Consider the following 20,816-nt stretch of genomic DNA (forward strand, 5'->3'; position numbering starts at 1 on the left):
AAAATAATGGAAGGACAGCTACTCACCTTTAGTGGATCAATGCATGGAGCACAAACACATAACAGCAAATGGCATTTACACTAGTTTTTGAGTACACACACACACACACACACACACACACACACACACACACACACACACACACACACACAGGCAGACATCAAAAAGCACCCTCTCACGGCCACAGTAAAAAAAGTCTTGCAGTTGCTATGGAAGTTTGCGGCTGAGTGTGTCTGTGTGTACTTCAGCAAGAAAAAGAGGTAGTGCTTGGAAGCTTGTGTAAACGTTGTTTTCAGTTATCTGTTTCTGTGCTCCATTCTTCAATCTTCTATATATGCGAGTGGTTGCCTTATTTCACATATTGCTCCATCCAGGAATTTCCGTCATTGTTAAAAAATCATTTAAAAAAATTCTTTGAACCACAGCCATCTTGACAATATGCTCAATGTTTAACAGCTGCACCAATTCATTTTCTACTGAGTAGGTTAGTGTCCAACTATTTGTTCACCATCCCAACTATACAGCATGCATTTCTGTAAACACGATATCACCAAAAACATGAAAATTATTTTTAAAGAACTATAAAATTTGAAAATTAAAAGTATTCTTGCTTCTTTCCTTCCTGGTGCCCAGTATCCAACCAATGCTGGGTTAGAAATAGTATGGGACTTATCCTTATTTTCACGGAGAACCAACCATACTTGAAAACAGGCTAATATTACAATGGGGTTATCAATTCCAATAGCATTTTAAAGCTACAGCCAGTGCCCATGATACAAAAACATCTAGCTGATGTTTTGACTCTAGAACCTGAATGTTGGTTTAAAATAAAGATTCGCGAGATTGGAAATAAGCTCTGAATAGAATAAAGATGCATCTGCAAAACATATACAATTGGTGTCAAATATATGGGCTACTATCCCTGAAGCTGTGAAAACTCAACTTTAGAAAGACTGCTCTAAGCTCTGTAATATCCACTGTGAAATAAAGACCAGTAACAAATGTGCTCAGTAATGGCCCAACCTAAAAATTCATGCACAGTCTGTCAGATTTACGTACAGTGCAAGTATGTGAGGAAATGAATCAATCTTGTTAACAACACATTTTATGGGCTCATGATTTCTAACGCCATTAACAAACTCCACTGGAATCAACATATATCATTAGTTCTTGTGCAACGCAGCTTGATTCCATATTTCTAGATTTCCGGAAAGTTTTTGACACCGTTCCTCACAAGCGACTTTTAATCGTCTCAGTTGTGCAACTGGATTTGTGATTTCCTGGCAGGAAGGTCGCGGTTCGTAGTAATAGACGGCAAATCATCGAGTAAAACTGAAGTGATATCAGGTGTTCCCCAGGGAAGCGTCCTGGAACCTCTGCTGTTCCTGATCTATATAAATGACCTGGGTGACAATCTGAGCAGTTCTCTCAGGTTGTTCGCAGATGATGCTGTAATTTACCGTCTAGTAAGGTCATCTGAAGACCAGTATCAGTTGCAAAGCGATTTAGAAAAGATTGCTGTATGGTGTGGCAGGTGGTAGTTGACGTTAAATAACGAAAAGTGTGAGGTGATCCACATGAGTTCCAAAAGAAATCCGTTGGAATTCGATTACTCGATAAATAGTACAATTCTCAAGGCTGTCAATTCAACTAAGTACCTGGATGTTAAAATTACGAACAACTTCAGTTGGAAAGACCACATTGATAATACTGTGGGGAAGGCGAGCCAAAGGTTGCGTTTCATTGGCAGGACACTTAGAAGATGCAACAAGTCCACTAAAGAGACAGCTTACACTACACTCATTCATCCTCTGTTAGAATATTGCTGCACGGTGTGGGATCCTTACCAGGTGAGATTGACGGAGGACATCGAAAGGGTGCAAAAAAGGGCAGCTCGTTTTGTATTATCACGTAATAGGGGAGAGAGTGTGGCAGATATGATACGCGAGTTGGGATGGAAGTCATTAAAGCAAAGACGTTTTTCGTCGCGGCGAGATCTATTTACGAAATTTCAGTCACCAACTTTCTCTTCCGAATGCGAAAATATTTTGTTGAGCCCAACCTACATAGGTAGGAATGATCATCAAAATAAAATAAGAGAAATCAGAGCTCGAACAGAAAGGTTTAGGTGTTTGTTTTTCCCGTGCGCTGTTCGGGAGTGGAATGGTAGGGAGATAGTATGATTGTGGTTCGATGAACCCTCTGCAAAGCACTTAAATGTGAATTTCAGAGTAATCATGTAGATGTAGATGTAGTATGTGGTCACCTTACAAGACCGCTGGGGGCCATTTACATCTCTTCAAACAGTAAAATAAAAAGATATTCCACCTGAAAAACAAACCTATATTATCTCAATAATGGTTTTGCTGCTAGGTTTACTTGATGTTAATCCAGCAGATCACTTATGGAACTGATATCTGTAAATATCCGTATCTACAGTTCCTAAATATTTCAAACTACACACATTAACTTCCTGCAATTCCTGAATTTAGAGATGATCTTCCAAAGACTCAACCATGAATGGTGATGCAGTGGCTAATGCACTGGATTCAAACGAAAGAAAAGTGGAGTAAAAATCTCCATCTGGCAATCCTGTATTGGGTTCCCGTAAATTCCATAAATTACTACAAGAAGAACCCAAGTGGTTCCTTTGAAAGTAACAGTGCTCATTCACTTCCCTAGCAAGCTGTCTCCTATGACCTCATCAATGAGAGGATGTCTGTCTGTCTCTCTCTCTCTCTCTCTCTCTCTCTCTCTCTCTCTCTCTCTCTCTCTCTCACACACACACACACACACACACACACACACACACACACACACACAGTAACTTTTATTCCAATACTCATCTCTTCCCAAAAAAATTAATCTTGTCTTTCAACAAGGAAATTATTGTGTTAAAATACACGACTTTATGGTAATTGTCCTTTTAAAATCAATTTTGGTAACAATTTATACTTACCAATTATGAAGACTGTGGTCAACGACCACTCAACTGCAGAGAAGGGGCAATGAAAACAAAAGGTACAGGTATATTCCTCCACTGTTTTGTATTTATTTCTCATATCACAGAAATGCAAAAACAATATCTACATATATACCTCTCTCTTAGCTAAGCGTAAAGTTGAAAAATGTTGCAACATTGGCAGAAATTCTTGTATACTACTTCTTCAACTGCTATGACAGCAATAACAAAAGACGACACACATCATTCAACAAAATATCTGTACATCAAGAAAATTAAATACCATACAGCAAAAGTACATACATTTAAGTAGTTGACTAATAACAATAATAATGCTTCAATAAAAATTTTGAAGGTCAAAGAAACACTCCAAAATAAAGAGACCCCAACAGGTTTCTCAACCTTAAAAATGAGAACTTTCACATGTACAAATGACACAGAATTTCTCTAAACAAGTAATGGCAAAACAGTGCAAATGCAATGAATAGCAATAAATACACTAAAGACTTTGAGCAGGCATAGTGTACTATGCAGTGTGGGCAATGATACTAAAATGGAATGTTTACAAATGTACCAGAAAGAAACATGTAGAACCACTTTTTTATGCACATCTACCACGGAATTCTGTAATGCAATGGCAAGAACAAAATCACATTAAAAAATTAATATCTATGAACACTAAAAGTAAATAAGCAAGAGCTGCCAGAGCAATGTGCATATAATGCGAAATTCTCACAGATGAAATGAACTTTTTTGTCTGTAATTGCCGCAAACAGCCAACTAAACTGCATATGCAACACATTCTGTCAGACAACCAAACTTTTAACAGATGTCATTTAATTTACACAATAATGATTTGTTCACATTTATATCCAGACATAAAACTGGAAGTTAAATTCTTCAAAACTTTATGTCACGAAACTTCACAGTCAAATGAAGACACGAAAAATCAATACATGGTTCTGTTACAAACTGCACAGAATCCATCAAAGCACACAACACGTATGTTGGAATCTGGCGATGTAACGTGCAGAAAAATAAGCACACAAACTACTACATTAACCAAATAGTACTTGTGCAATACTTCATTCACTGGGGACAAAATATGGCCATACTTCAGTAAATTTATTATTCCTAACACATGTTTACAGTGAGCTTGGTCCGCTACGCCTATAATAGGCCATTTGTTCCTTTCAAAAAATAGTTTCATTAATTATACAAAACACATAATGCTTTGGGTTGACATTTTCCCATTCACCACAGTCTGCATACTTTCATCATGATACCTACTCAATTACTCCGCAGATATACATAAATGTTTTAAGCTGTCCTCCTTTACAACTAAGGCCAATAAATTATCTAATCACTAGATAAATATTTGAATAATCACCCACATAATTTAACACCACATTCATTTGACACACACACCAATGTTTAAATGGTAGTTAATTATCGCAACTAACCACTGGTCCAAAATTAGCAAATGAGCAACATCTATTTCATTTTCTCTCCGTGATACAGTCTTACAAGAGCATTAATACTCTTACCACAAACTAAATAGATCATGTAAGCAGAGCCTTACACAGACTACATTCTTCAATGTTTCTGATAACTTTATACTTGTTCAATTAATAGGCCTGAAATATTAGTAGTAGTTAATAACTTCCACTACTAACCACTGAATTTAAAATATCTCAACCTTTTGTAAAGTTCTGATAAAATATACTCAAGTGAAAGAATTTTATAGAAACTTGTTGATTTTATTTACAAAAAAACTGACAGCACAAAAAGGTAGGTAGTAACAACAAATGACACTAAAATACTGCCCCTCACATGTAAACTCCGGAGAATACAAGAATGCAGTACTTACAAGGCACCTCTGTGTTTGAAAGATTACTTTAACTTTTCAAGATACTGCCAAGAAATTTTCTGAAAACAAAATATTATTAATAAGCACAATATAAACAAAATAAAAGACATAATAATCAAAGAACACATAATGTATTTGTAGATAAACTGGGATTTGATGAACACTAGGGGACAAAAATGCACTCTTATTAATAACTAAACTTAATACCCCCATTAAGAAATGACAGAACAGAGGAACAATAGGTAGATTGGAAAACAGCTCACAAAAACTACTGGGCTATGAGCAGTAAGGTAATAAAGAAGAAGTTACATTAAATCCTTTTAAATGAAGACTAAACAAGAGGAACCCTACATTATACAATGTCAATCTTTAGTCATCTACTCCTCCTCCCCACTCCTGCTCCCTGGATGTAGGGTGTGTCTTCGGTCTAGTTTGATGCGGCTCATCATGATGTCCTCTCTGACAGTCTCTTCATCTCACAATAGCACTTGCACCAAATATCTTCAATTATTTGTCTTCTCATACACCGTTTGCTCTGTGGTACTACAAAAGTTTTTCTCTGATGTTTCAAAATCTGTACTATTATTCTGTCCCTTCTTCTAATTAAACATTCCACACATTCCCTCTCCACACATTCCCTCCTCACTGATTCTGTATAGAACCTCCTTATTTCTTATCTCACTTTCTTACCATGCCACACAATTTTCAACATCCTGCTTTAACTCATCTCAAACACTTTGATTCGCTTCTTTTCCAATTTTCCCACTGTCCACAATTCACTTTCATACAATACTTACTTTGTTTAAGATGGTGCATATGAAATTCTTCTGAATAACTCGTGATATGTCACCAGTGTCATAGATTCTACACTATAAACTAAATAACTGTTTGGTTGCTACTTCTCCCAGATATTTTAGTAATCACATAGGAATGTTACATATTCTTCCTGCCTTGGATTGTAAGTCTTTCAGACCACTTCCAGACTCCAACTGCAATAATGTATCCCATATGTCCTGGGAATCAAAACCTATTACACCTGCATGCACTCCCTTACGGTATGCTTTATACTCATCCATTTGATAGGTGTCATATTTATCTATGGGACTGTGTGGGCAATGTTGTTCCAAAAGTTGTATGCACATATGGGGGAGGGGGGGTGGGGCTATCTTCCAGGAAAAGGAGAACTGACAATAATGTGACACCATAAAAGAAGCTGTTGATGGCAAACGAACTGGTTCGACATTCTCTAATCACTGGATTATCATAGTTTGTCACACAATTACTTTTTTATGGCAATGATAATCCAGCCTAGAAAGAAGTAGAAAATTGTCACTTTATCACTAATAGCAAAATGTACACTGCCAACTGAGCACACAATGGAAAAAAAGTCTTTGTCCTGTGTGAATTGCACAGTGCTGTGATAGTAAATATACAATAAGGAATATTTACCTCCTGTCACAAGAGAATATTCTGATAAGATGTAATAGTATTAGTAAACCTTTAGAAGACATTAATAACATGAAATAATCACAAACCATGTAAATAATTTAGTTCTGTTTTCTGCTCACATCAGTAGGACCATTGTGTTAGCTTCTCGGCTGTTGGTGCCAATTACAAATCTAATTTTTACAATAATTCTATGTCAACTCCATATAACCCTAACTTTTAAACCAAGACCCCAAGAAAGAAATGAAAAAGAAAAATCATGGAAAACTAAATAATGTACTAACAGCCAAACCTACAGATGTCAGACACTCAAATAGGTACCAATCATATGCCAGTAGAGTATCAACCAAACTCCTATTCACTTAGTCCTACATTCTGTCATCCAGCAGGAAGGGCAAAGGGTGTAAATTTTAATTAAAAGTAATACCAGAACTATGGAGCATATCAAAAGCATTACTGTGGGTAACTAACAACTGCTGCTTCTGTGGGGAAGTTGGTAAAGCGTTAGACCCTCATACCAAGAGTCCCGCATTCGAACTCCGACGACACCAATTTTTTTTTTTAGTGTATTGTTTGTGAAATTGTTACATGGGACAATGTGTTAACGATGCGTAAAAGGGCTGTTTGGAGATTACAGCAATATTGCCTTGGCAATCTGCTTTTGCTTTGTTTCTTTGAAAATAGTAAACCTATTGAGTACATTTGTAGTTTCACAGAATATACAATCAGAACACAAAAGTAAAGAAACAATTGCACCACACGTGCAGTAGCAATAGTAATATTAATAATTAACAATAAACAAAATGATAAGATCAATAATAATGTTCAACTAATGAAGCGAAAGCAGACTGCCAAAACAACATTGTTACAAACTCTGAAAAGTCCTTTCACATGTCAGGTAAATGTTCTCCCATGCAATATAATAGTTTCATGCGTAAACAGTTTAAACAACTGTCGTCAGCGGGTTTTGAACACTCTACCTTCTCACTCACATGAGATCTACAATACAGACACTCACATATACACTTTTCCTGTGCTCCATAGTTCTGGTGACACTTTTAATTACCATTTATGCATGTTCTACTGGATGACAGCACACAGCACGAACTAAATCGGTGGTTTAGTACATTCTCTATCGAGATACAATGTTTGGTACCGATCTGAGAGTCTCACATCTGGAGGTTTGAGTGTAAGCAACACCTCAAACAAAATAGTAACTGGGCTTTGAAAGACACTAAAATACACTCTGTATTACTGAACAGCTATCCTGGCCGTACTTCATAAACCAAGTTGAAGGTTGCTTAACTAACAGCTTACAGGGGCAACAAAAATTTGATTTTCTGTATTTTGCATAATTATTGACTGGGTTTAAAAATTTAAAATTCTGTCACACATGAAGGGTTTTAATTTATGTTAAATATTTAACAAAATAAGTCAAGCATTGCAGTTAGAATTTGTGTGTATGTTTTGACAAAGCATAACTCATCACGCACAAATACCTAGACTATAATCATCCAGTATTTGCAAATTTGAGCACATAGTGGCGTGCAACGAACTTTACGCACAATTTCATACCTCAATCAGGATGTTTCTTGTGAACACTCAATCTCCCTCCTCCCCCTGACAAAATGAAGTTTATGGTTTACTACATTTTTGCTAGTCATGCAGTAAAACTGCCCGCATCAGGCATGACATTTCGAATTACTTCTTTACTACTAATTCTATTCACAAAACATTTTTGCAGACATCATCCACATATACCACTGACTCTACCTCCAAAATTATATAACTACAGGACACACAGTTCAGAAGATATAACATATTAAACATTTATATGTGTGAAAAACGAGCTTTTGCTTAAAACAGGGCACAAATTACCCAGACCACACTCATCCAGTATTTGATCATGAGAGCATTTAGTGACATCCAACAAACTTTAAACAAAATTTCTAAGCTTTTCTAAACTTTTTCTCATTTACATGCTTAATGTTAAATAACTCACTGGTAAAGTAATGAGGAGTTAAAACAGTTATAGGCATTGGAGTTGATTGGGGATTAACTCTTTTCGAAAACTGACTTGGTCAAAGCCTACCTTAAGGTTACACTGGATGAGGCTTTGAAAGAGTTGCCTTGTGGGTAACACACTGTTTGGCCTCTATCGGTATCAATGACTAATGTTTAGGGTTACTAATGCACCTGCCATATTTCAACTTTCTGCTTAACCGGTCTGACAGTTGTGCCTCACTGCACTATCTATCTTAAGAACATCGTTATGACAGGTGCTACCATGGAGGATCACCTATGTAACGTCCATTCTTTGTTTACTGTTCTATACTCCGTAGGTCTCAAATGTAATTTCTAGACTTCCTTTGTTTATTTGGGTCATGAAAATTCCTAGCATGGAGTAGACCCCATGGAAAAACCTGTCACTGACATTACAGCATTTCCCTCTCCATCTAATCCACAAGAACTTCGGGCATTCCTTTACAAAGTGGAGCATTATCACAAGCTCATTCCCAGGATGGCTACTACTATCTACTACTTGTATCTGTAGCTTCAGAAAAGTGCTCCTGTTTTCGGCCTGCAGCCTCTGAGCATGCTTTTGTGCAGCTTTAAGGATAGTCTTTGCTCTGTGCCGCATCTTGCAAACATTTCAATCTGGCAAACACCTGGTCCTGGCTACGGACATGCCCAAGTACAAGGTGGGAGAAGTTCTGGTCCACTACCATTCAGATGTCAGAGAACAACCTACTGTCTTTGTATCAGAAACAATTCTCTTGGCTCAGCAACTGTATTCTCAGATGGAAAAAGAAGCTGTTGTCTATCCCTTAAAAATTTTCATGTGCCCCTGTATGGTGCAAAATTTTATTTAATTACCGACCATAAGCCCTGGGTTTCCCTGTTTAGCCCTTCAGCGTCCTTATCGGACAAAGTCACTCATTTTATTCAGCGTTGGGCTATGTTCTTGTCCGATACAATTACGAGAAACATTTTCGTCCTATGTTTCAACAGGCACATGCAGATGCTCTTATCACAGCTCCCCATTGGCCATAACCTCTTGTTCAACCAGGAGGAACTGCTTTGTTTTCAACTGGATACAGAGGTGAGCACATGGTGGACGGCTTCCCCATCACCAGTTCCCATATTGTCTCCGCTGTGGTGGCAGATTCAGCGCTCTGGCAGCTTGTACATATGATACAACACAGGTGGCCTGATGGCCCAGCACACTCAGCATCAAACCCCCTGTAGAATTTTTATGCATTGTGCCGTTACCTCTCATTTTGGATGGCACTGTTCTCTTGTCAATGAAAGAGTTTACTACCTGTGTTATGGTTCCAGTGGCTCTGTGGCATGAGGTACTCTGCTTATAATCTTAGGAACTCTGGGGGCTCTCACACACAAAACTGTTGGTGCACCGCCAAGATTTTTGGCCAGGCATCGATCTTGATGTGGAACACATTGCCATGGCTTGCAATAAGCATTTGTGTCAGCAGGCAACATCGCCCACTGTTTCTCGCAAAGAGTCTACGCTGCATTCACTGGTCCCTTTTTTCTTTTTCCTTGACACTTCCTGGTTATTTGAAATTGATGCTTTTTTCTGTTTTTCTTATTTCAGTCATGTCCATCTATGACAGCAGGTGTGACTGTTAGGACCCTGTCGAAGATATTCTCCATAAAAGGCTTGCCCAGCATCCTGGTTTTGGACAATGGCCCTCAGTTCATGGCACAGTCTCTCCAGAACTTCTCTACACACAATGGAATTTGCCATGTCACAGCGTTTCCCTTCTATCCAGTCAAACAGCAAGGCAGAACAACTTCTTCGAACAATTAAGACACAAATGTGCACGTATGTAGAAGATTTCATGGCTGAGGAGGCTCTCACATTTCTTTGAAGCACTTACAGAACAACTCTTAACTGGGGCCAAGAGTCCCACTGAGCTCCTGCACGGCCATCAGGCATGGACACTGCTCAACATCTTGCTGCTGGGCAGGTGTCTCCAGCTGCTCTGGTTTAATCAATGTTCACGCCCTGTACACCTGTCTGGCCCAGGATGTTTGGATGGTGTCCTCAATGGATTCTGGCAGTTGTCCACAGACAGTGCAGTTACCATGCCTTCATGGTCCACACTGAAGATCAACTTGCTGAATACCACCAGAACCAGTCACTTCCCAGGATGGGTAGACGACCCCTTCCTGTGGCTGTGGGCCTGACATCTCACTCTTTGTCGGCACTGGCCACTCTAGGGGTCGAGCAGGCCATGTCATGGCCGACTACCCAAGTGGTTTGGACTTAATCAGCACCAATGGCAGATTTGCTTCCTGTGGCCAGTGCTAGTGTCTCTCATTGTGCTGAGTAGGTGCCACAGTCAGTTGGGATGGAAGACAGCTCTCCATCACCAGAGCCTCTGCCCTCCAGTTCACCATAATTGCTGCCAGTGCTGGTGCCCCTTGGTGTGCACTCTGACGTCCAAGTGGGTCCTGCCCTCCTATCATTGGTCCTGTCCACCATTCGCCCCCGAGTCTATGAGTGGTGGAGGTGCCCTTGTCTCACTCACCTCTGTCTATTATGTATCGGTCTGGGCAGACTGGGTTCTTGGGCCGCTGGCTGCTGCTGCTGCCACCCCCCCCCCCCCCCCACACACACACAGCCATGGATGTGTCTTCAATCGCAGCACTGTGGATGGTGGCATCTGGTCTCCCCCCCCCCCCCCCCTCACCGTTAGGAATAAACAGTGTAGCGGCCAGTGGCCTACCGATTGTCATGCCTATCACCCACAGCAAATGCAGGTCAGGCCACTAGGGCAAGCACAGGGTGCACAGAAATTCGAACAGCACACTCACATTTACCCTTGGCAGTTGCCAAGGACAGCCCAGACTCCGACCACCATCATGCACAGCACTACATCAGCAACATCTGACATGGATAGCGTCTTTACAAGACATTGCACGGGCCTCCAGGCCATCAGTTATTAAATGTATTCGAGACATGTAAACTAGTTTCATTGTACTCTTGTGGATGCCACCATGTGACCCACTAAATTGTATCTTTTTTATGGTCATGTGTTTCCTTGTGTTCCTACTTTTAATCATCATATTAATTCTGTAATTTACTTTAATTTTTCGTCCATTTCATTTTCTTAGTTTTTAATTATTTTCAGGTATTGATTTCATACATTTTGTTTTTGTCCATGTTATTGCAGTAGTTATTTCTGTTATCCAAGACTCTTCTATTACCAATTTTCACTTGATTTATAAAACCTTTCATCATTTAAATTTCCTCTGCATTATTTTGTCCATGGTGTGAGAAAAAAACTATGTTTTATGTCTCTGAATGAAAATTAGCACCCAAACAATGTCCATCTTGTAATGAAGGAAAAAATGTCAGCATGGCCCAAGCAATATATAGATCATTTCATCTCTTGTCTTTTAACCAACAGGTTGGTATTATCAATCTTTTATATATTATTATACATAAATAAATATTATTAAAGTCATATAGAGAAAGATTCCAAATGAAAAAGGAATAAATTGAAGTAAAAAAATGAGAGAAAAAAATGTTTAAAATGGTATGGTGAAGGGTTAGGGAAACAAATGTTTGAAATAATTAATTGAACAAAAATGATGATTGCACCCATTTCAACAAAGGCATAAAAAAAGGAGGAGGAAGAAAAAGATCGCAGTTGACAGGATTCAAAACCACAACTGCCAGCACACCAGTAAAGTAATTTAACCAATAGTCTATGGGGATGATTTGAATAAGTGTTGTATTCAAGGCTCTAATGCGGAGGTTTTCAAACTGTGTGTCATGGCTCTCAGGGATGTCACGACCTTACAGCAGGAGTTTCATAAAAATGATAATCTGATATTATTTGCTTTCTGAGTGAATGAACAGTGTGTAAATTAATAATGATATGTAGTGGGCTGACAAACAGTGTAGTTACTATGGCAGTTTGGTAGATGTCAGTTTAATCATATTACGAGATTCATCTGTTTTTATTACGTAACAATTGATTTTAAGGCTAGTTTTGTTGAATGTTTATCATTTTTAACGATCATTTGTCTTCTGTCAGCATGGACAAATTTTTAAATGTTAGTACAAAACATGATACTTAAGTATAACATAAAATTATAAAGACATGAATAGTCAAACACGCAGGAAGCATGACAGCAGTTACTTTAATTTCAGTTTTACAAGTGCTACTGTTGGAAATAATGTATCACAATAGTGTGTCATTTGTTTCAAAGTCCTACTTACTCAAAACATGCTGCCTAATAAAGTGAAACAACATTTGGAGTAAAACCACACAGTTTGGTAAACAAAACAAAAGAATATTTTTCCCACAAACTAAAAAAACACTTTCCACTAAGAGAGCTACAATTCCTTCAAGTGCTCTTCTTCCATCTTAAAGTTGCCTACCATGTAGCAAAGACCAAGAAACCTTACACCACAATGACAGACCATATTTTACCAGCTGCTCTGTACATGGTATCTATTATGACAGGTGAGTCGGCTGTCAAGCAATGGGGGCATGTGCCCTTGTTGGACAATGGGATTAGTCTTCAAATACTCTATATGGCTGATGACAATAATGACCAGTTGACTGGAAAAAAAATCAAAGGTAATAGTGACTTTGCTTTTCAATTGGATGAGGCAACAGAAAATCACAAAGATGCACATCTAATTTGTTACATGGGGTTTATACATGGCAACAAATTTAATAAAGATCTTGTTTTGTGCAACAAAATAACTCTTGAAACCAAAACAATAAATTTCTTTGAGATACTATATTATTTCATGGAAGAAAACAAAATTAAGTGGAAAAATTTTGTAGGTATGTGTGCTGATGGAGGTCATAGTATGGGAGGTCATTAAACCAGATTGTAAGCTCTGATTAGTAAAGAAACTCCTTGTGCTATATGGAAACACTGTTTTATTCACAGAGAAGTACTGGTATCAAAAAGCATGCACCTTGTCCTTCATAAGGTTCTTCAATCAGTGATCAAAATAGTAACTTCATTAAAGGTTGGCCACTTAATTTGAGATGTTTTCAACAAAAATGCCTTGATATGGGGACTTAGCATATGTTCCCAATTTATTACAGTAACTTTCTCTGGCTTTCAAATGAGAATGTCTTGAAAAGGATGTATGCAACTCAGGAATGGACTTTCATCTTGACTTGTTGAAGAGAAACATTTGAGTTCTGCAAAATTCATACACAGTGACTGTTCTGAAGCTGGGGTATCTTTGTGACATCTTTGAAAAACTCAGTTCACTGGATGTATCCCTTGAACGTAACAACACTGACACCTTTCAGACAGAAATTATTATTTTGGAAGAAAAATTCTGATGATAAAGATACACTTCACATTTTTCCTGCTCTTAACATGGTTTTAAAAGAAACTGACTTTCAGCTGAGCGAGTAACTATGGTCTACGTTTGTGGATCATTTAAATGAGCTCAACAGTTTCAAAATTAATTTCCACAAGTAGTTCACCAACACAACTGGATCAAAGATACTTTTCAGCCCAGAACTTCCATCAAAACTTATAACTGAAGAGCAAGAGCAATTTAACTGGTATTTCTTCATGCTCTAGATTGAAACTGAAGTTCATATTCTTATCACAGCTTGAGTTTCAGAGATTGTTGAAGCTGGAGTATCCACACGTCAATAATATGGCTCTGAGTTTTTACACCTTTAGCAACATCCTACTTCTGCGAGGTAGGTTTTTCAGCATTGGAGGCATCAATATACGGTGTCCCACTCAGACTTCCCTGCTTTCAAAGATTCAGGGGAAAAATATAAAATTGCACCACACAGTGGAGCATCTCAAAGAATTTATTTATTTACCATCAATACACCTCTACATGTGAACCATTTGTAGCACGAAGAGTACTGAGACTAATTCAATTTCTTGCCAAGTTCTTTGTAATATTTCCTCTGTTATTGTTGCAATCACATTAGTTTTAGGATGTTGCAATGTAGGAACATTGTCTACTTTGATCGCATACACATGGTCCTTCATGAATCCCTAAATGAAGAAATCAAGCCGCATAATGTCAGATGAATGTGGTGGCCAGGCAATGGGTTGTCCGCATCCGAACCAATGATTGGGAAATTTCCTATCCAGGAACTTGCAAACAGCCATTGACCAATACAGCAGAGCTCCATCTTGTTGAAAAATGATGTTGGGTTGGAAGTCTTGTATCAGAGGGTACACAAACTGATCCAACATGTCTAGATATACTGACCCATTTAATGTTTGTGCCGCAAAGAAGAACGGTCCAACAATCCTGTTGTGCATTAGCCCACACCAGACGTTTAGTTTAGGGCTATCAGGAACATGTTCAATGACAATGTGCGGATTTTGCGAACCCCAAATCTAAACATTACACCTATTAAACCTTCCTGATACATGAAAGGTTGCCTCATCTGAGAATAAACATCTTTCCAGGAAGCTGGCATGCATATCAATACGCTGCAGCATATCCACAGCAAATTGTTGTTGGTGTTGTTTGTCGTTCGGCATCAGATGTTGCAGAATTTGCACTTTGTAAGCACACACATGACGACGCTGGTGAACTACACGATGCAATGTTGATCAAGGTACATCAAGTTGCCTAGATGCTTGATGAATTGACTTACGTGGGCTTCTGAGAAACGTTTGTGTGGCGTCCACCACTGTCTCTTCTGTAACTCCGTAACATGCACCGCCAGAATGTTTTAGAACACTTCCTATTGCCAGAAACTTCCTATACCATTCCTTAATTGTTTTCACATCAGGTGGATCACATTCATACATACAACAATAATTTCTTTGCACAGTAATCAGCGATTTTGTTTCTGCAAACCACACTACTGCTTGCCAAGTGCTGCTGTGGAGTCACCATTTTCACTTCATGTGACCATGCTGCACTCTGGTGACGATACTTGGCACTTCTGATGCGGGAATATAAATTCTTTGAGATGCTCTACAATGTGGTGCATTTTTCATTGTCGTATCTACTGTGGTTTTTCTCTCCCGGGTCCTTGAAATGAGGAAGGTTTGAGTGGGACACCCTGTACAAAATACAGATTGCAAATGAATAGAGAGACAGAGATGAGAGTCACAATTTCCAATCATGTGCTAAGGTTTGAAGAACTGATGATGATTAAGCAAGTTCATCCTTCCCAATGATTTTGTTGTAAGTATAAGATGTAATCACATTAAAAATTGATTAAAGCATGTTATAATAATAGCTAATACAGGAATAACCACTCTTTTTTTTTCATTCAGATCAAGGCAACTGTGAACATACAAAGTTCAAAAAACATTGCTTTAGTGGGTCACTTATTTGTTTTCTCTGCGAAGATGAGTAACCATGCCACATTTACAATTTTCTCTCTCTCCAGTTTAATTTTATAGCTCTGTTAGTCCCATTTGGTACAGCTGCCATGACCCACAACTGGTCACACAAGTGATCTGTAAACTATCTGCTTTGTAGACTGATTGCACTTTCCCAGCATTCTACATGACAGCCTATATGATTATTCCATTTCGTATCCCTATGAAGTGTTACACCCAGGTAATTGTATCTGTTGGCTGATTGAAACGGTGCCTCATTGATATTTTAGTCATAGGATTCCACATTTTTTTTCCATTTTGTGAAGCGCACAATTTTATGTTTTTGAATATTTAAAGCAAGCTGCCAATCATTGCACCACTTTGAAATCTTCTCAAGATCTGACTGAGTATCTATCCAGCTTCTTTCAAAAGTCGGATGTTAATATTGTCTGCAAGGTCATTGATATAAAACATGAACGGCAAGTGGCCCAACACTTCCCAGGGGCACACCTGAAGTTACTTCTACATCTGACGATGACTCTCCATCCTATATAACATCCTGTGTCTTCCTTACCAAAAAGTCCTCAATCCAGTCACAAATGTCACTTGATATGCCATTTGACTGTACTTTTGACAGTAAGCACAGGTGTAGAAATAAGTCCAATGCTCTTCAGAAATCAAGAAATACTGCACCTACCTGTCTGCCTTGATCCAAAGCCTTCAGTATGTCAAGTGAAGAAAGTGTGAGTTGGGTTTCATGTGATCAATGTTTTCAGAATATATACTGGTTGCAATCCCATTATGTTTGAGCTCACAATATGTTCTAAATTTTTACAATAAATCAATTTCAATGATATTGGATGGTAGTTTTGTGCATCACTTCTACTACCCTTCTAGTAGACGGGAGTGACCTGTGCTTTTTTTCCACGAACTGTGCATCGCTCAGAGGATCTATGATAGATTAAAGTTAGAAGAGGGGCTAACTTGGCCACAAATTCAGTACTGAGCTTGACTCGGAGTCCACTGAGTCCTGGAGCTTTGTTCAGTTTCAATGATTTCAGCTTTTTCTCAACACCACTTACACTAACACTAATTTCATTCATCTTTTCAGTGGCATGAGAATTACATTGAGGTAACTCTCCTACATTTTCCTTTGTAGAGGAACATTTGAATATAGGGTTAAGGATTTCATCTATTGCTTTGCTACGCTCAATTTCAGTTCCTGTCTCATTCGCCAGGGACTGGACACTAACTTTCGTGCCACTAACAGCTTTTACTTACAATAAGACCTTTTTGGGTTTTGTGGAAGATCATTTGACAGTATTCTGCTGTGGTAGTCATTGAAGGCTTCAAGCATTGCTGTCTTTACAGCAGAACACGTTTCATTCACCATCTCTCTATCTACAGCCCTATGCTTTGTTTTACACCCATTATGCAGTAGTCTGCCTCTCAAGTAGTTTCTTTACAGTGACTGCGTACCATGGAGAGCCGCTCCCATTACGAACTGTTCTGCTGGATACATATGTTTCCACCCACATGGTACATTATTCTTTTAAACATGGGTCATAGTTCAACATGCTCCTGCCCTGTGCTGGAATTTCCAAGTTCCTTAATGAGATATGACACTACTGATTTTTGTATTTAGTTTAGTGAACATATATATCTTTCCTCTTGCTTCTTGTACTTTGGTGATCATTGTTGCTGCAACTGTATCATGTTCACTGAAATCGGTTTCAATGTGGGCGTCATCTAAGAGTTCAGATCTATTTGTTGCCATTAGATCCTGTGTACTTCTATGAGTGGGGTCCCAACCTATCTGTTCTAGGTAGCTTTCAGAGAAAGCCTTTAGTAATGTTTCACAGGATGTCTTATCACACCCTCCACTAATAAAACTATAATTTTCCCAACTGATTGTTGGATGACTAAAATCTTCACCGAGGACTACAGTAGGCATGGGGAACATGCATACAAGTGAACTGAGTGCCCCCTTAAAGTTTTTGGTTACATCAGGAGACAAGCCTAGTGGGTGACGGAAGGATCTAATTATCATTTTATGCACATCCCTGATACCGAGTCTTGCCCCAGTCTCACATGTTTCAATTTCTATCTCGATGGATTTGGGTTTCTTGTCTACTATGACAAACACGCCACCTCCATTTTCCATTCGCCTATCCTTTCGATATAAACTTAAATTTTCCCCATAAATCTCACTGCTATGAATTTCAGGTTTTACTGAACAACCTGTATGAAATTTACTATTTAAATCGAAGGTGGAGAGGGGAAAAAGGAAAGGAAAAGGGAAAGGAAAATCAAAAGCAAAAGGAAATGAAAGGAACTACCGATGTCAGCTGCATGACTTGATGCGAAATCAGCAGTAACGAGTGAAAATGTATGCTGAACCAGGATTTGTACCCAGGGCCTCCTGCTTACTAGGTATTTCTGTTAACCAGTGCACCACCCAGCACCATGTTTATCATAAGTGTGCACACTACCTCTGCAATCCTGGGTTTGAATCAATGTCTGATAAACATTTTCTTCACTCATCGCTGATGATTCCAAATCAACTCCTAATGCAGCTGACATCAGAAGTCCCGTCCCGTCCCTTCTTCCCTTAGCTTCCCTTCACCTTCTATTTACATAACATGTATGACAGCTGCAGAATCCACACCATGTCTGATCTTTTGGACTTGTTCAGAAGGATGGACACCAGGCATTCATGTAATGTATGAAATTTGATGGCTGTATAAGGATTGTAAGCAGAAGTATCTAATCCAGAATGAGATTTTCACTCTGCAGCGGAGTGTGCGCTGATATGAAACTTCCTGGCAGATTAAAACTGTGTGCCGGACCGAGACTCGAACTCGGGACATTTGCCTTTCACGGGCAAGTGCTCTACCATCTGAGCTACCAAAGCACAACTCATGTCCCATCCTCACAGCTTTACTTCTGCCAGTACCTCGTCTCCTACCTTTCAAACTTTACTGAAGCTCTCCTGCGAACCTCGCAGAACTAGCACTCCTAAAAGAAAGGATGGTAGAGCACTTGCCTGCGAAAGGCAAAGGTCCCGAGTTCGAGTCTCGGTCCACCACACAGTTTTAATCTGCTAGGAAGTTTCAAAAGTATCTAATATCTTTAAGTAAGCTCACCAAAGCAACAAAAAATGTGTATTTACATTTTGGTGTTTCATTTTGTAAAAAAAAGGAACACTGCTTGTTATTACATAGAATATGACATGGGAAACGGATAATCCACAAAATATTTTTTTCCAAAGTAATCCTCAAAGCAAAGGATATCACGTGAAGAAATTAAATTTGCGGGATTATCATTCCTGCACGGAATTTTTCTTGCTGTAGCGGAAATTTTATGTCAGTTTTCTTTCAGTCATCTTACAAAATCAGTTAGTGCTCGAACATCAGTAAAAATAACTTCTCAGTTTTTAATGTCTTCAGCATTATTATTCTTTTAAAAAAATAATGATTTGTTTATAAACCAAGGGAAAAATGGTCACAGCCATGGTTCATTACTAAGCAAGTGGCAACAACCAATGTCATAGGTTGCGGGATATTTGCTTATGCCAAACTAAAATTTTAAGTAATTAAACTTATAAAATAAATTGTCTCAACCAAAAGCAGTTCAAAATACACAGTTAAAATGATAACAAAACTTCTGATTTTTAAATTTTTAGAAAACAATCTACAGTTAAATTAATTTAAAACAACAATGTCTTTTCCTAAAAAGGTACACATGGGGGCATTGGAGTCGCTGTGGGCGTTGGAAGAAGCCTTGTACACACTTCTCTTCACTGATGACAAGGATACCAAGTACATGCTTCCAAAGCTCAAAGACTAGTATGAAAGATTGGGCTTCAGAGCAAGAACGAGGAAAATTGAATACACGAAGATTGGCAACAATACCCTAGAGGATTTGGACGTGGGAGCCATTACAATCAGGGGAAAGTCTTAAGTATCCGGGGAATATAATGGTTCCAAACAGAAGTGAAGATGATATAAATAATAAAATAGGGCAGAGCAAAAGTCGCACAACTGAAATCAGTCCTCTGGAATAACAAAATAATGAAGGAGGGAACAGGCGCTATATTGTTTCATAAAATTTAGCAGAACTGGCAGATGTCTGCAACTTGCTGCTACAATATTTCAGTGCAGCGTCTTCTGGTTGGTTGGTTTGGTTGGTCTGGGGGAGGAGGTCCAAACAGCGAGGTCATCGGTCCCATCAGTTTAAGATAGGATGGCAAAGGAAGTCTGCTATGTCCTTTCAAAGGAACCATCCTGGAATTTGCCTGAACCAATTTAGGGAAATCACTTAAAACCTAAATCATGACAGCTGGACATGGGTTTGAAGCGTTGTCCTCCAGAATGCGAGTCCAGTGTGCTAACCACTGCGCCACCTTGCTTGGTGAGTCTTCTGGCCACCGGCAAGTGAATACTATGGAAACTTGTGCTGCAAGTCTGTGCACTGCACTGCGTGCCCTTCACAGTGAAAGTTCACCTCATCAACATCAAATGAATTGCCTTTGTACCGTAAAATCACAAAATTATGCCAGCTATGCATAGCATGAAATTTCTCTGTGAAAAGATTCCACGTAGAATTTAACTGGAGTGCCAAAAGTTTGACATAGAGGCCACAATTTTTGTTTCACTGCATTTCATCAAATGACCTGTGGAAATACAGCGTTCAGTGAAAGCAGACTTACTGGTTTGAGGAAGGCAAGTATGCCGCTGATTTTCTATAATGTGATCCTGCACTGCGTGCATTATTTGCCCAATGTAAGGTTTGCCACATTCACATGGAATCCAGTAAACACTTGCCTTGCGCAACTCTTAAGTCACCTTTAATAGATCCCAACAGTGTTGAAATTTTCCAAGGATGAAAGTTTGCTTTAACTTTATGTCTTTTTAATATTCTGCCTATTTTTTGCTGAAATATTTCCAATATATGGCAGATAAACAGTCTGTTGTTTTTATGTCTTTAGTGCTCTCCATACTTGCTGAGATGAGTATCTATTGCTCAGGAACACAGTTTACAGGTAGTCCAGTTCTGTTTGCATATTATCGACATCCGAGATGGTATGGGTTCAGTGGATTAAGGTCTTTACAACACCCACTGTTTGTGCTGAATGGTGCTAATTAGCAGCTAGCAAATACAGTCTGTGTGAGTGGATTTTCGGGATACCAAATGTCCCATTACTCTTATATC

General features: G+C 38.8%; 1 protein-coding gene across 5 annotated transcripts in view; it reads right to left on the bottom strand.

Moving 5' to 3' along the window:
• Positions 1-4,696: 4,696 nt before the first annotated feature.
• Positions 4,697-20,816, bottom strand: part of LOC124594971 (lysophosphatidylserine lipase ABHD12) — a 92,725-nt gene continuing 76,605 nt past the window's right edge. For all 5 annotated transcript variants that reach the window (XM_047133495.1, XM_047133492.1, XM_047133496.1 and 2 more), the window contains one exon: positions 4,697-4,891. In XM_047133495.1, coding sequence (XP_046989451.1) covers positions 4,861-4,891 — 31 coding nt within the window. In that variant the 3' untranslated portion in view covers positions 4,697-4,860. The remainder of the gene's footprint in view (positions 4,892-20,816) is intronic.

The sequence above is a fragment of the Schistocerca americana genome, chromosome 2 (genome assembly GCF_021461395.2).
Source record: "Schistocerca americana isolate TAMUIC-IGC-003095 chromosome 2, iqSchAmer2.1, whole genome shotgun sequence".
Classification (NCBI taxonomy): domain Eukaryota; kingdom Metazoa; phylum Arthropoda; class Insecta; order Orthoptera; family Acrididae; genus Schistocerca; species Schistocerca americana.